Source organism: Neopelma chrysocephalum, unplaced genomic scaffold (assembly GCF_003984885.1).
Source record: "Neopelma chrysocephalum unplaced genomic scaffold, ASM398488v2 Primary Assembly neopelma1_91, whole genome shotgun sequence".
Lineage (NCBI taxonomy): Eukaryota > Metazoa > Chordata > Aves > Passeriformes > Pipridae > Neopelma > Neopelma chrysocephalum.
The window spans coordinates 29,995-47,312 of NW_020897753.1; the positions used below are offsets into that span (position 1 = coordinate 29,995).

Below are 17,318 nucleotides of genomic sequence, written 5' to 3' on the forward strand. Positions count from 1 at the left end.
CAGCTGCATAGCAAATGTTCTAAAAGAGTAGGTCAGACCTCCAGTAAAGACAATAGAACTGAGGAAACAGAAAACAAAGAGCAGAGTACTGGTTCTACAAGCCAACAAGCTCACTGGGGCAGGACTTCCCAATATTGTGGTGCCCAGGAAGGGATTCTTGAGCCTGATGCAAATATGGATTGCGAGACTGAGATTTCTGATTCAACCAGAAGTGCAGATGCTTCAGAAAGCTCCAAAAATATCCAGCATAAGAGGACACCATGCATGTATGGAAGTGCCTGTTACAGGTAAAGCAAAATTAAAACTAGCTTGGGCTAGCTTGCTATTTAGAAGTAGTATATTAGCTATGGAAGAGAAAATGGTAAAGTCATTACAAGTATTAATTTGAAAAAAGATCTTTTGGTGAACAGGGGACTGCTGAGAAACAAATGGCAGAACAATAATTTTAGAAGGGTAAAAGGAGGAGCCAAGATATCTTGCTAACTGCTAATATAGCCCAAACAAGGGATGAAGTACTCAGCAATTAAAAGGTGAAGTGTTGTAGGAAGTAAGAGACAAAGGTCCATTTTAAAAAGAAATAAGAGACCTGTGTATACAGTACCAGGAACCAGCAGGAAGAAGAGATGTAAAAGGTTGAAATGCCCAACATAGACCCTGTAGGCTTATTTTATTAGCAGGTGAGACTTATATGAAAGATGATTGTATTTATTGAAGGTTTTTTTTTTTTTTATTTATTGCCTGCTTTGTGATCTGAGTGTTTAAAATACTTATTATTTGTCACCCCTAAATAATCAAAAATTTCTTTTATTATAACTTTGCCTTTTGGTGCTTTTTTTTAAGCTTTAATTTCCCCGTAAACCAGAACAAGGCATACTTAGGAACTCCAGGTTAACCCTTATATGGTCGGTGTCTTTGGAAATACTGTAACAATTGGGGGTTTTTCCTTTTTTCCTCTTTTTCTCTTCCACTTATATCCTCTTAATTCACAGTGGAGGATTTGTCGTACAAATGTTCCAGCGAAATTCCAGAACACCAGTACTGGGTGCTTGGCCTCCTGCTAGTTATTTCTGCCCAGAAAAGATCTGTGGTGTCCCGTGTTGTTATACTGAAGGGAAGCTGGAAATCTGGAGGTGCTCTTGAGACTAGAAAATGCCCGGTGACCTGAGAACTAAATTTAGGAGAGGGTTTTGAGCTCTAGATAAACCCATGTGCATTGTAAACGCAAAAGATATGGCTAATCCAGGAAACAGGGAGTCCTGTGACTTTTTTCCCCTTCCCCAAAGGGACTTCAGCAATAAGAAAAACAGTGAGTTTGAGGAGAAAACAACTAAGCACAAGTGATTGGATGTTTGGTGGGCCTAATGGTGAGATAACTGTGTATATCAAAACCATAAAGCTGTTGTGTTCGTGAGCACATCATGCTTCAGTTTTCATGTATCTCGTTTTTTCCCTTAATGATTATGATGAAAACATGTTTTATTAGACAATTTAGTTGACCCAGTACTACAAATGCAGCCTCAGTTTTGCTCCAACTACTTTTAATTTTGCTCAGACAAGTTTTCCCTTGTATGGGTGTTAAGGTAATTTAATGCTCTGATATGCTGAAATATTCCTAATCTTTAGGAAGGCAAATCTTAGGTACAGGTAATAAGGAGTAGGAGTCTACATGTGCACATTTCTTCTTGGTTTCTTCTTTTGACTGCAAAACATTTGACAACAATACTTTTGGAAAGTATTGCTTTATAAGAAAAAATGTTCTGAAATAACACATATTAATCCTACTTAGTCAAAGAAATTTGTAAATAGGGAGTATCAAAAATATCAGCTTTGATCTTCGGGAAATGTCATGAGACGGAACCTGCCTTTTTGCAGTAATAGAAATGTGCTTTGTAATCTGTCTTTGTATTTGCTTTTAATTCAAGGCCCCCAAATAGCTGTTTCTGCATTGGTGCAGAGCTGTGTTAGAGCACAGATTAAGTATTAAATCTATTAATTTGATTAGATATCTCTTACACCTGTCTTAAACATTTAGGAAATAACTTTGTAACCCGTAGTTCAGTTTCTTCATTTATGAATTTGAAATCACTGGTTTTGAAAGAACCAAGCTTGATGGAACCTCTCACCCCAGGGAATCTTCTTGTCACCTTCCTCCAGTGTCATGTTTTCTTTCTGAGGTGGCCTGAGGCTTTACCAAATTGAAAGGAACTGCTGTTACCACTGGGAGACAAAGTGCTCTGTATGTGTTGTAGCTGCCTATATTTGTTGTCAAGGAACTCACCCTCTGAATGCTGTTGTGTGCTCTTTTTCTTGTCTGTTGCTTGTTTTTCTGAAGCTGGAAGAACAGGAAATTAAAAATAAAAGTAAATCCACCACCACTCCCCTTTTCAAAGGCCACATAGAAGGGTACAGGAGACCTGAACTTTTTTCTCACATTGGAACTCACAAATTTTGTCCAAAATTCAGTCCTTTTGCCGTAGCCTGGGATACAGTTCTCTGCTGAATGGGGGTGTGTAAATCTCTCCTGTACCTGTCAAAGCAGGAGATGCTCAACCAACCTTTGGATTTGTCTGTTTTTCTAAATGTTTGGCTATTTGATTGTTTATAAAATTATTTTTCCTTTCACCTTAAGCTTGTAAGTCTGGCAGCTAAAGACCTGCACCTGACTTTTTTTTTTTTTGAGTCCTGTCTTCTAATAAGACTTAAAATTTAGAACTTAGAAACATCTTATGTGTAGTTGTGGCATAACTGCAGGCTTGAATTCTACAGCTTTATAAGTAGTGCTGGTAATAAATTACATTTTCACTACCAGTTTTTTCCAGTAGCTGAGAAAATAAGCCCTTGAGATAGCCATGGGGCTTCTGCATGGGATTGTGAGGAGTCAGGGATTCCGAAGTGGCCAGTTAAAATTGCTTTAGAAAAAGCTTTTAACTGTTACTTTTGGTGGCTACATAGATGAATAGCTGTATTAAATATTTCACTGAGCAATACTTCCCAACTTCTGCTTGAGTTGACTGCGTTGACGGTGAAGAACTTTTAAAATTTTATTTGCATAGTTTTTGTTTGCGTAGTTTCCTGCATCATGAAGTGTGAGGATACAAATTTAGAGCTTCTGTGAAATCAAAGCTGCAGTTACTGTGCCAGTATGTTTATATGAAGGCAGCAGTCATGAAACTTTATTCTTAAAATAGGTTTTTATTTGGTTGCTTTTTGTGTAAGTAAGGCCTAATGGTCTTGATTTGATCAAACGAATACAAATCCCTGTGCAGTGAGGCTTTGTTATGAAACCTAACTTTGGAGTGCAGCTTACAGTGTGATAATGTGCTCTTGTAACTCAAATATCTTATGTCTAAAAATAAATGATAAAAAAACCTCAAACAAAACTTTTAAGAAAGAAGCCTTAGGGGTTTTTTTGCAAGAAGGGGAAATATTTGCTTAATATTACTTATGCACTTTTGTGCTTCCATTTATTTTGCTGAGTATTGTTGCACTACACAGAGAAGTAGAAAAAGTACAAATTATCCAGGTAAAAGTAAGATAAAATATGATGTTTCTACTAGACCTGAGCCTCTGCAGTGGGACATGTTCAAGGTGCTTCACAGAAAATGTATGATTTGAGGAGCACCATCCACTGACCCCAAGTCTCCTGAAGCCTGATAATGAGGTCTTGTGCATCATGACCCTTTTGTTGCTCTTCCCTTCTTTTTTTTTTCTCTCCTCCAGTAAGGGCTGTTTAGTGTAGGTGTTGAAGCAAATTTTTGAAAGGAAAAGATTATCTCCTAAAATACAATAAATTGGCTAATTGACAGCTAAAAGGCCTTCTTTCCTTGGAGACTGCGATGCTACATGTATCTTGTTGTAGGAATACAGATTAAAATTATTTCAAAGAACATTAGTTGCTGCTGTATCCTTTGGAGAAGATGAATTGTGTTTCAAATGACTGAGAATTCTTGCTATTATTGCTAGTTTGTTAGCGCAGTTCATCGAGAAAACAAAGAAAATGGGCTCTAAAATGAGTTGGTTTCATCCCATTTATTTTTAAATGGGAAAAGAATTAGGCAGCCAGTCTGAATTTGGCATAAGAATTAATGTTTCATGAGAACTCGTGGAATAAAAGACCGGTAAATGCAACCTAGCAGTGGTTTCTAGGGAAGCATTATTTTATTTACCTTACAGTTTGCAGAAGTAACAGAAAAGACTAAGACAAGAAGCCTTTCAGCTGTGGAAGTAGATCCAAGGAATACTGGATCTTTGAGAAGTGCACAAACAAACTACAGGTTATGTGCTCCGGGAATAATTTTGGTAATCACTGAAGTGTGTTGTGGATGTCTTTTGGAAAAAAAAATTATTAAAATGTCTCACATTTCTTGCTTTTAAATATTATGCTTGGAAAAAAAAGAAATCTAAAAGAAATCATGGGGAAAAGGTAGATTTGCTTTTGGTACCAATATGTTCATTTTGATGTATTTTTTTGTAGTGTGTTTTGATCTGTCACATGAATTTCTCCTGAAGTTATAACATGTTTTTCTGTGTTCTTTTTAACATCACTTACAGCAGTTCTGTGAGAGACACTCTTCTATAAGTGATGCTGTTTATGGCTGCCTTGTCTTGTATGATGTGTGGAAATTTGTTGCATAGAAGCAGCAGGAATGTTCTTTCAGTGATGCATATATTTGTGTTCCCTACTTGTTCACCTGGGATTCAAGTGCTGTAGAGCAGGAAATTGTGGGTCCTGGTCATGTGCTCTCATCACTAACATTGATGTGACTCAACTACACGTGCGGTTGTTACATCTTATGGTACAACTTCATGTCAGTTGTTGTTCTAATAAAACCTATTGTGTATGTGTTGGAGGTTTGAAACTTAAAGCTGATGGCAAATAGGAAAATTCTTATTTTGACCTCTGTTGCAGCTGAGACAAAACTTTTCTTTTGTTATCCTGAAAGTAGGTCTTATGTTCTGCATCAGGTTAAACATTAAAAGCTCCTCTTTTCGTAACCACTAAAAAATGAGCTGTCGCTGATTTAGTAATACCTTTCTTGTCTTTGCTTCTTGTGTTGAAACAGAACAGTCAGGTTTTGGTGTATATTTGTCTTTTGCAGGAAGAATCCCATTCACTTCCAGCAGTTCAGTCACTCTAATGATGACGACTATCATGACATGGAGATGATATCTCAGGATAACAACGACAACCGACCCGAGTGTCTGTATGGAACAGCTTGTTATAGGTTAGAAACACTGTACAAGGTGGCTCTTCTTGTTTACAGGCTAAGAATGTTCTCCCCTGCAGTTGCAAAATGACGGTAGAATAATGAGAATAATTCTTGGTGTTAAATCTTGACTGTAGCCTTCTGAAATGTGCCATGGTCAGACTGCTACCTTTAAAACACCTGAGTCTGTGCATATTTTGCACAGTGACACATTAAAAATCACTGCTTTGTTTGTAATTTCAACTGGCAAATGAAAACTTGAGTCTTGGAACCTATTCAGTGACTTGAAGGTCAACACTTCTTCTCTTTTCAGCATTCAGTAAACTGTTCTTTTATATAAATGTATTGTTTATATATAATTTATTGTTACCTGGTGTTCCTGATATGTAACTTTTAGTTTAAGTTTTGATAAAGTGTTTGTTGATATTTTGTATAAAAACTATTTTAATCAGTATTTGAGTTGTTAGAAAGCATAGTTGAGGTAAATAAATAAAACCAGTTTATGGCTGACTGCTATTTTCTTTTAAGCACTGTTGATTTTCCTCAAAATATTGTTTTGTTCTATTTGTTTTTCAGTATCTAGGTTTTACGCTTTTGCTTAGTAGAGTTTCACTGCTGTGGAATTCCCACAATGGATAAAAAGATATATTTTGAGGCAATAAGACTTCTGTGGGGCCATGTTGAAACTAAGGGCTGCTGTTAATAAAGATTCTTTCTGCAGAGAAACCTTTTCTCTTGGAAAGTGCGGTGATCCTAAAGAGCATGTTCTCCATAAAATGTAACAAAATGAGGGCAGCTTTTAAGAAAAAGCCATGATTCTATTCAGCTAATGCAGAAAAAGTGTTTCTCTTATAAACTTCTATGAGACGAACTTTTCGTCTCAGGCTGAGCAATGTAGGTTTATATCAGTAATGAAATTGCCAATGTGCTTTTCAGGAGTACAATGGATGCTTTATCTAAACCCCAAACTGTCTCTCCGTCCAGATAAGACAACCTCTGTGTTGTATGAGTTGGTAATTTCTTAATATTTGCTTCATTCTTCGGGTGTAGAGGAAAAGAGGCATCCGTGAAACAGTGATAATTCTTTTGATAAAGCAACAGATATAATTTGAAGGTTTTTCGTGTTCTTTTTGTTGTCCTCCTGTGTTGGCCACTACTTGAAAGGAGCATAATCAACTGATCTAAATGCTATGCCTTGAAAATTATCCATAAAATACCAGGGAATTCTGGACTTGTTAAGTGTGGAACAAGGTGATGAATCAAGCTTTTACTATTTTCTTCTTTGCAGGAAGAACCCACAGCACAAGCTGGAATACAAGCACACTGCGCCTCCAGGTAAGCCAACTTGTTCAATACTGCTCAAAGTGTGAGGAAAAAAACCCCAAACCCAGTGATGGATACCCAAAACTTGTAATAAAATGCTTTAATCTACTTTTAGAATAAAATTTACATCTTACTCTGTATTTGGATTATTTTTTTTCTGTTTTTTTTTTTCTTTCGGTAAGTTACAATTTTAAAGGTTTTTGATGCTCTAAACCAAACATTGCAACCATATCCATCGTCTTTCTGTATTTTCTTTTTTGGGGGGGACCAGTGGTTTTCTTACTGTGAGAACTTATTTTTGCATGTATGTTCTTGTGGCAGTTTGAGCCACGTTAGAAATCTAAAATCCAATTTTCAGGCTTTTCCACCCCCTCCCACAATTTGTGCCAACACCGAAGAGAAACTTTCAGGCCAGAGGCTTCTGTAGGGGAAGGGGGAAGTATATATACATTTATTTACACAAATAAATACTATACAAACTAAAGACAACTATATATATTACATTTCTATCAACCAATCCTTTCAAGCCCCTCCTTTAAGTTTAGTCCAGGAAAGAGCCTTTTCAAGGCCAGAAAGTAACCAGTCCCTCTGTGGGAGTGTTCTGGGCCTGAACGCTCCTCCCTCACCAAGTTCCAGTTGTTTTGTTGTAGTCTCTCCTCCTCATGAAGTCCGAGAAGATAGCTCTGAGTCCTTGCTCTCCTGCTGCTGTGTGATCTCTCTCTCTCATACCTTGGTTCGTAGGCTGCTGCAGTGTGGTTCTGCTTATCAAGTGTCCACGTCCTGGCATGTGGATTTCTCCTCAGGTTTTCAGTTGTCCTGCGTGGCAGAGACATCCTCCGGGCCCCCCCCCCTCTCTCTCTGTGGGGGGGGGTCCGTCTCCAATTTCGCTTGGGACTCTTTCTCCCGAGCGCCGGGCCTACCTCCACGGCCCCTCCACTTGGCTCAGCTTCAATGCTGAGCCTCTCCTCCACTTTCCAGCAGAGGGAAAGGAAAAGCCCCCCTCCACAGCTTAGCTGTAGAAAAGGAGGGAGGGAGAAGGCTTGGCTACAAAAGCCTGCCTCTCACCTCAAGTCAGGTTCAGGTGCTCACGTGAGTCTCTTCCCTCACTGCACACACTCAGAATGCTGCCTCTAACTCTGCTCTGGGCTAGGCAGAGCTGGGGGGGCCGCAGGGCTCCCCTCTCCCCCCCAGAGGGGAGAGAGAGGGAGCCCAGCCACCCCCCGGCCTTCCACACCTACACGCAGCAGACACCAACAACAGAACTCTTGCCAACAGCTTCCAGTGGGCGGTGTATATATGATTTTGAGCAGAAGCGAACAACATGAGTGGTGATTGGCTCTTCAGGGAACACTGCCCTGGCACCCAATCACCTCTGAGTCCCCCTCTTCTCTTGAGGCCTAAAACTGAATTTGAGTTCCTATTCTAACACTTTGTAGTCTTTTTATATTCCAGCAACTCGACTTGTTGAAAAACAGAGGGGAATGTGCTGTTTACATTTTTTCTGTTCTTCAAGAATTGAAAGAGATACTTCACAATTTACTTCCATTTTTTTGTGCTTTTTCTAGATTATCAAATCTAGGGTTTTTTTCCTCGGGAAATCCCAATGCAATAAACAGTAGTTTAGAGCAGAACATTAATGGAATTGTAATGATAATGTATTTTACTGTAAAGACTCAGGATTGTGACATTACTAAGGAAAGAACTGCAGTTATGGAAACAATAGCGTAAAATATATAAATGCTTTTAAATACTCCAGTTTTCTTCTTAAAAACCCCCAACCTTTGTTGGTGACATTTGTCTACAGATGGCAGGGGTCATAACACTGAGAACAGTTCGTCTGGATAATCTCTTGGGAATGATTCAAGGCAAAAAAGGTGGTTTTGGGCAGCAGCGTGGCTTTTATACTTGTAAGTGCAGCACAAGCATGGCAGGATTTGTTTAATGGCATAACCCTTATGTCAGGGTTCACTCTGTCCTGACTAAAAACTTCCCTTTCTTTAGGAACTGAAAGAGGAACCCAACAACAAACTTCAAAAAATGGTGTTGTAAAGTTATGAATGGGCATATCAGCATGGGGCACAGCAGGTCTGCTGTGGGTTTTTTGGCATTTAATAGTACTATAGATGCTTGCTAATACTTACCTGAGGAGAATGTAATTGTTATTTTAGTAAAATCCTTCTTGTTTTCTTACAAGTAATACTGCTTCAATTGAATTTGTGCCAGGCTTTCTGGATAATCATGTCTGTACTTCCCTGGAAGCAGGCGAGAAAACAAACGAGGTTTTTTTTTTCAAACAAAAGACACATGTGGCTAAATCAATTCTTCCTTCCTTACACAGGGGCCACATTAGGATGAAAGGAATCCAATATTTCATACAAAGCTAGTTAAGGTTGCCCCATAAAGATTGATTGCTCCTGAAACATGTAGATATTCCTTGTGCATTCCATTGACCTTGAAATAACTTTCGAGTGATAATCTGTACATGTGAACATGAACTTTTCTTAAACTTACAGTTAGGTATTGATATTTCAGGGTAAATACTGGCTTGTTAGGACTAAAGTGAAAGAAGTTTATATGTTGTGGATGCATGGTTTTAAATACGCTTAAGGGCTGCTTCCAGGATTCTTTTGTGTCTCAGCTTCTAAATGTGAAGCTTCTTATTCTTTCTAAAATAATTTAAAAGTGAGCTTTAAAGAGCAGTGAAATTGTGATGCTATGCAGTCTTTGCTTTCACTGGCCTGAGCAAGACAGGAAGGTGTGGAACTGCTGCATGTTGAGCAGGAGTGGGAACTGGCTTGTCTTCCTTGAGATCACCAAGGTGTGGCTGGGCATTTCCTAAAGAATTCCTCAAATGACGTCTTCCTTCTAAAGAAAATAAATAAAGTGCAAATAGTTGTAGTTAGTTTTCTAGGCAAAGTGATTTGGCCTTCATTTCTGTTGTGGGTGGGTGCAGGAGGTTGTTTTAAACTTCCTGCTGAGAAATTTCTTTCCCATACCAATTCCTTATCAAACATGTGTGCTCTTTGGCTCTCACCAAATGCTTGCTATGGCTGTATCCGTGCACCACAATACTCTCAGGCATATTTGTTACCTGTGTGCTTTGGTGCATCCTGTGATGCAAGTACCAGCCCCATCTTGATTAGAAGTCCCTTGTAAAAATGTGTTACAGAGTGGTCAGAGGCTGTTGGCAGCAGTGTAAGAGCAGTGAGTGGTGAAGATTTTGGAATGAAACTGGGCTGGGCTGTGTGCATATCTAAAAGTCTAAATCTATCAAATTCAACTCTTGTTACTAAGTAAGAACTGGGGAAGAATTGATATTCCATGCACGGAGGAAAGAAGGGAATTAATTCATTAAAGTGTTCTTCATATTTACCGGATTTTTAAAAATTTTTAAATATCTTGTTGACTGGCTTACTTAGCTCTCTTGAGGGCAGAGCTTGTGAAAGGTAATGCTCAGCAGGTTCACACCTGAGGCAGTTGTACCAAGCAGGGTCACACAAACAGTCAGGGCTTCATTAACCTTTATTTTGGCACAACTGCACCGTTAAGCATAGCAGGATTAGTTTCCCTACATGTGTATTTAAACTCCACCAGCTAAGAGAAGAGGTTCTACGTGACATTTGACATGTTTAACATTTTTAGTCTAATTGCTACCAGAGGGTTTACAAATTGCCTGCAGAGAATGTTCCGAGAAATAGTCTGAGACAAATTACTGGGGGAGTAGTTGTGAGGGAGGAAGAAAAAAAAAGTCAAGAGTTATGCTGTCATTAAATTGTCACAACTGAATGACCTCACTGTTGTGTTGCTACTGAGATGAATGACCTGCTGTGACCATAGAATATGCAGGATTCTCCTACGCACTTCTTTGTAGGTTTTCTAGCAAGCTGATCAGCTCACTTCCAAATAGAACTCTTTGGGAGGAGTGGTCAGCAAGCTTTTTCTCCCCACATGAAGGAGATACTTTCAGAGAAAGTTTAAAGGTCATCTTTATAAATACAGCACTGGGGAAGAGGCAGAAATGAGCAGTGTTGGGGCTGTGGTGCTGAATTAAACTACAGTGGAAAGAGATGGATGGGGAAGACATGGAAGGAAGTGCATCATTCCCTGCTGAAATCTAAAAGCATGGGTGTACAGGGAGGGAGAACATAGTATGCTAGTCCTGCATTTGTAGGAAAAATACAGAAGTCATAAGTATTGTGCCAGAATTCCTGCTTCTCTTGTAAAATGTCCCCATAGTGGTGTGAAAGTGAAGAAGAGCTTTTCTTTGCTAAGCAGCTCTTGGGCTTATTATTCTCATAAGCTTAGTCTGAGTAGTGGGATTTTCTTCTTATGGCATTCCACATTTTTGTTTTGGTTCCTCCCCTTCAAGCCATAACTCATTCTGCAGAACCATAGTCTGTGATGAATTGTACAAGAAATTCTGCTGGTATGGGCTGACATGGCCATGATTAATTTCCACTGAAGTCTGTTAAACAATAAACTAGCAAGCATAAAAAGGAAGGTAATTCTGGAACAGTAGCATTCCCAGTGATAAAAAAGTGTAATTGATAGAGTCTGTGGTCTGACTACACAAGGTAACAGTGGTGGTGGTTGTTCACCACACACAGCTTGAGTGCCTGGAACTCTGACCTAAAGCTTTAAGAGTTTGCTGGAAAATGCTTATGGCTAATATAAATGTGAGGACTTGAACTGGGGTCTGTAGCTGGGAAAAAAATACATGTTTATAGTTTCATTTGAAAGCTGATGATAGCTGCTCAACAGATAAGTTATCTGTCCCTATATCATTGAGAGGTTATCTCTAGATAAGAATGCCGAAATTGGAAGCTTAAACTCAGAGGTGTGGCTTAATGGCAGAATAAGATATGATTGGAATATTAACAGGCCATGGCTAGTTGGGAATTGTGGACATGTAAGAAAAAGGGAGATGTCATAGGCTTGCAGAGAAAAGGTTACACATATCTGCCAAAATGCAGTGAAAATTACCTTGTTGAAGGTGCTCACTACTGATAAATAAAAGAAGTCAATGCTGCCATGGCAGCAGCTATGTATAGATACCTACCTATCGATACCTACCAAGTCAGATAGATAAGGCTTCCTCAAACAGCAGAATTATCCTGCCTCTGGGAATCAATTTAAATGTGCCAACATGTTCAAGCAATGCAAAGACTGCTGCAAGACAAACTGTAAGAAAGTTTTGGAGCATGCTGTGAATGGTATCCATTTCTTCTAAGGAGAGGCTTCCAAGTATGATTCCTGCCAATAAAGACTATTGTGAAATGCTGTGAAGGCAGAAGGCAATTTGATGGCAAAATGTAAGTTGTGAAGTAGGTGGATGAGAAGCGGATTGGAAAGCAGTGCGATATAACAGACTGAACTGGGACACAGGTAGGCTGCCCCCAGCTGAGGAAAGTGTTCAGCACTTGTTATTTCCCTAACCCATGTTCAGAAAGGAAGCACAGACTATCCAGCATGGATCCAAATGGAGAACGTACGAGGCAAGTGATATAGAAGACTCCCTTCTCTCACCTGAAGCTCAGGAAAGAAGTGAGTAGGAATTAAAAGCCATGTCAGATTCCAAAGACTGAAAGTATAAAATAACCCTAAGTATATATGGATGGATGAAGAAGTCGTCTTTGATCTAGGATCAAAGTAACCATGGAAGTAAATCAGAAGATAGATGTGTTTAGGTGATTCCTTCTCCTCTTGAGGAGAGAGACTTAACTTGGTGGGCTCTGGGAGGGCTCTTGGGTTCTGCACATATGATTCAGGAATACATGACATTTTTGTCCCTACAGGAAAAAGGACTGGGGAGAAAGACAGTGCCAATGATGATGAAGCCAATGAGTATGACCTCAATGACAGCTTTATAGATGATGAGGAAGAGGAGTGCGAACCTACTGATAAGGACTCAGACTGGGAACCAAGTTCAGAAGAAAAGGACAATGAGGATGTTGAAACACTTGTGCAAGAAGCAGGTAGATTTCTTAAGACCAAAAAATAGCTGCTTGGAACGATGCTATGAGTGTCCAATGTGGTTCTGTTAAGATGTTGTTGGACAGAGGAGAGGAATTGTTTGAAAACTTTTTCTCAGTGATGTAGGATTTACAGGAAGATTTTAGTGGGGCCGGGGGATTCAGCGATGCCTTTTTGTCCATATGGATTATTTTGGGGATGGTGTGGTGCTTTTTTTGTTAAGTGGTGGACCCACTAGGATGGAGCTCTGAAAATTTTGGTTGTTTTTTCTTTCTTTTCCTCATCTATTTGTTTTACAATGCCGTTGGTGTCTCTTATTTTGAAATACAATTTTAAAGGTTGTTAAAACTTCATCTCCCTGTGCTTGAAAGAAATACTGGCATTAGGAAAGCCTAAACCATTTTTTAATGTTCCTTTGAGTTAGTGCAGTTGTAAACTTCATTATTCTGCTTGCAGTTTTCCTTTTAGGTATCATTTTGTTGATTGTCTTGAGGTACAGTAATTAAATACAAATTGTCTAAGTCACTTGAGAACAGTATCTCAAGCGTATTGAACCACTTGGTTGGCTCAACAACAGTTATGGTGTATTTGCTCCATTTACAACAGTACTTCTCTCCATGCCTGTATATCACTGCAATTGTGTTCAGTTCTCAGCAAAGCTGAAGTCTTGATGACTGACTGTATTTTTGCACAAATAAACTTGTAACATACAGTGGGAAAGATGTGTAACTGTGTGTCTGTGACTTCTAAAGACATTGTTGGAATATCTTGCCTTCAGTGTGTTCACCACTTCCCTGAACCTCCTAGAAAGTAAGTTAAAAAGTTTTAGTATGTTTTGGGGCAGCTGACTGGAGCCATATGAATTTGGCACTTTTTTGGACACAGTCCTAAAGTTCAGCAGGGGAATCATTCTTGTGTGGCTGCAAATAGGCATCCAAATACACTCCAGCTGTTTTTATGGACTTTTCAGGAGGACTCTGTGGATGTGGTGTGCTCTACAATACCGATGCTGGGTTTTTTGACTCAGGCTCACGCGCCCCTCTTGTTGTGCTGAGGCTCCTCTTGAGGAAAAAACTGCTAAGGGAAACCAAATCCAGTGGTGCCTGGGCCTTGCCATTTCTGCACCGAGCTGTGTGTGGCCTCAACCCCTCCCTACAGCCCTGAGCACTCCTGCTCCCACCATGTTGGGGCTGTGTTGGGTGGGAAAGCTGTTGCCCTCAGGGCCAGGAGACAGGTGAGCCAGTCTGGAAGCCATGGGCCAGACCTGCTGGACCACCATGTTGTTGCTCCTGACCACCTCAGGAGCCAGCTCCTTACCTCATGGACCCTCTGGAGCCCTTCACCTTGTCCACCCTGAGAAGCTGCCCCACAAAAGTCTTTCACTGTGCCACCCCTGAGGAGTTTTACGCTGTGCTGTGCTGCCTCTGCAGGAGCCCTTTGCCACAAGGCCCAGCTCTTTTTGGAATCTCATGTTGTATTACGTTGGTTTCCTTCACCTTACTGCCCAACTTTTATTGGAGTCGTTCATCACAGCCTCACAGAGAAGTCCTTCACTGTCTTTCTTTAGCACATTGCCCACTGATTCTATTGTTTTCTTCCTCACCTGGTATTTTTTGGAGTGCATCACCACGTGGCCCTGGAGTCCTTCAGACCTGTTTGTTTTATTTCTTTGGCTTTTCAGAGGCTCCGACCTTTTTTTGAGGTGTTTCACCGTATGACTTTTCTCTTGACTTCTACAGTGACTGGTGTATGTTGGAGCACTTTACAGAGCTATTCTGGAACAGTGCTTCACCCCTGGCTTTTTTGGAGTGCTGCATGCCCAGATTTTATTGCTGTGCTTTCCTGCTTCCTGTGATGCTTTCCATGTGTTAACTTCCACATTTTTTCTTCTGGAACCAGCAGATGAGCAGGTAGAGAAGTTTAAATGGGGTTTTGATGATCCTTTTTAGCTTGGGGATGCCTTTTTCCAGGGAATATTGCCATCTTAATGTGTCTTCTGTCACTTACCAAGTCTTGGTTTTGAGGAAGGTGACTTTGTGCCTTGAGCAACTATGTGCTCAGTGATGTTTCTTACTATCCATGATTATTGGTGGTTTTACATCAGGGTTTGTCCTGTGTTCTTTTGTTCTGCATGGTATTACGAAGGTCACTTTAGAAGCTGTAGGGATCCCCGCCTCATCAGTGATTTTGAGGTGCAGCTAAGGGAGCTGGGGTTGTTTAGCCTGGAGAAGAGGAGGCTCAGGGATGATCTTACCACTCTCTACAACTACCTGAAAGGAGGTTGTAGCTGGGTGGGGTTCATCCTCTCCGCCGAGACAACAAGTGACAGGACAAGGGGACATAGTTCTCAAGCTGTGCCAGGGGAGGTATAGGTTGGACATAAGGAAGAATTTCTTCTCAAAAAGGTTGATTAAACGTTGGGATGAACTGCCCAGGGATGTGGTGGAGTCACTGTCTCTGGAGGTGTTTAAGAAACAACTGGATGTAGCACTTAGTGCTATGGTCTAGTTGATATTGTGGTGTTTGGTCAAAAGTCGGACTCTGTGATCTTAGAGGTCTTTTCCAGCCTAATTGATTCTGTGATTTTGTGATTTGAGGCTTTTCCTGGCAACATATGTAAGGGTGCAATCTGGAACAGAATCCTAACAGAGGGTGAGAGATCTGTAAGTCTGAGGGAGTAGTGTTCTCTTGCTTCAATTCTGCTTTTTTCTGCTCAATGGTGTTTGTTTTTCTGCACATAAGGCATTGAGTGTTTGGAGGGGAGCACCCCAAGCACGAGTCACAGCCCTGCTGACACAGGGGGCGAGGGAGAATGCAGACACCACAAGCACTGGGTAAGTGCCTGGGTGCCCTAATGACAAAAGCTGAAACATGTGTTGCCACTTGTTGGAATCCTGGGAATATCTGCATGGCCGTGTTCCCAAGGCGTTTGGTGTAAGCTGATGCAGTTTTCAGTGACGCTGTGCTGCAGAGGCAGCAGCTGGAGGGTGCTGTTGTCACAGGAAAGGCTGACAGGCTCCAAGAAGGAGCACAACCAAGTCTGGGCTTCTGACTGAGTCAGTCAGTTGTCAGGAAAATTTACCGTGCTGGCTATTTTGACCTACCCTAGAGGTCTGGAGGTCATCCCCCTGTGGTAAAGGGACAATTGCTTTAATAACATACAGCCTTTGTTTTCTTAGTGCTTGTTTCTGAGAATAAGTGCTTTTTCTTCTCTTAGTTTTTTTGGGTCCCCATTTGAGCTTGCAGTTACACATGGGTTTTTGTTTTTCATTGTGAAGGAGCAGAGGCTGGATTTTACCCTCAGTTATCCCTGGGGAAGGTGCTGCAGTAGGAAGTGAGCCTATGGTTTTAGAGCTGTGCCACAGGAGGACAGCTGAGCAAGGAATCTGATGTGGTAGCACCACAGTTTTGCTTTTGGCAATAAAAATTGCAGCTAGCTACAACCAAGACGTGGTGGTATCTGGTTGATTCACTACATGGGTATCTAAATCCTATTAAGGACTCTCAGGAGGATGCCTCACCCTCACCTGCACCTCATGCATGATACATCCCACACTTCCTGCATGATGAAGCCCTTATTGCATCTGTGTCCCTGGAGCTAATAATGGGCAACTGGCAGCCACAGAGGTCTCACTGCAGTTTTTCCTGCCTTCTAGGAGGCAGGAGTTCTGCTGGAAAGGCCTCCTTCTCCTCTGGAACAGGTGCTGCCTTCCTCCCAGCTTGTGCTTGTCATTCTCTATTTAAACATGGCTCTTGCAAGCAGAGCTCCATGTAGGTGCAGTCCGTATTCAGTTCCTTCTCTAAATATCCTTCAGTGTAGGTGAGAAAGTGCTCCTGCAGAGAGGGGTCAGGCAGGAGGCAGCAGGGTGTCCCCTACCTGACAGGGAGCTGTGGTGTTGGCACCCACCTTCCCTTAGCCTGAGTTCTAAGGGTAAAAAAAAGCCCTTCTGTTCTTTTTTTCCCTGCATGGCTCATCTAAGCTCAAGGAGTGTGGGGTCTGGCCCCCTCCCTTGGACCATGGCCTACCTGCTCCCCCCTGCCTGAGGGAGCTGCTCAGGTCATTGCCTGTCCCTGCTGCCTGCACATTTATGGAATTTCCACAGGAGTTTTAAGTGACTTTCAGTCTGCATGCAAGGCTCTGAGCCCCTGCTTGTTGGAGCTCAGTTTAGGAGCAAATGTCTCTGAAAGTAGGACCTGTTTTGAGCTGTTTGGAATTGGTGCAGTCAGAGGCTAAGGACGACATGAGTGCTTAGTGCTCTGATGAGGGAACAGGGGACCACCGCCTTTCCTCATTGGGAACCCCCCCTCTCTCTGGGGTTGCTGCTTGCAACAAATGCAGTAGAGGGCAAAGCAAAGCTTATTCTCCTGCCCTATCCAGAGGTTCAGGCTGAAACACTGCTTTGCTGCTGGGAAGACCTCAAAATCTCAAAAACATGGCAATGTTGCAGACCCCAAAACCTAAGCCGTTGGCAGGGACAGGGATGAGAACAGTGGGCAGGCTGGACCAGAAGAGCTCTCTTGGAGCTCTCAAAGTGATTTCCAGAATTTTAAAGCTATTGTTTCCCCCAGTTTTTGCTTAGTACTATACTGCTTGGTGGGGGTAGAGGTTTCTTTAATAACTCAGCCTGAGATGGATTTCCAAATGTGGAAAATAGTCAGTTATTTGATTTTTGCACGAAAAGTGTGTAGGAAAAAACAGGTGGAAGGAGTATCAGGACACTCTAATAGTATTCCTGGCTAATCCCCAACAACTAGTGCAGGGTTTAGGAGATACATATGGGATCATAGTTTCAGAAGGAACCATGAGATTTTGGG

At 41.2% G+C, this 17,318-nt stretch overlaps 1 protein-coding gene across 1 annotated transcript in view; it reads left to right on the forward strand.

Moving 5' to 3' along the window:
* LOC113972354 (aprataxin and PNK-like factor) overlaps positions 1-17,318 on the forward strand; it is a 30,777-nt gene continuing 13,459 nt past the window's right edge. The window contains exons 1-5 of the mRNA XM_027693322.1: positions 1-287; positions 5,100-5,225; positions 6,496-6,542; positions 8,532-8,570; positions 12,326-12,505. Coding sequence (XP_027549123.1) covers positions 175-287; positions 5,100-5,225; positions 6,496-6,542; positions 8,532-8,570; positions 12,326-12,505 — 505 coding nt within the window. The 5' untranslated portion in view covers positions 1-174. The remainder of the gene's footprint in view (positions 288-5,099; positions 5,226-6,495; positions 6,543-8,531; positions 8,571-12,325; positions 12,506-17,318) is intronic.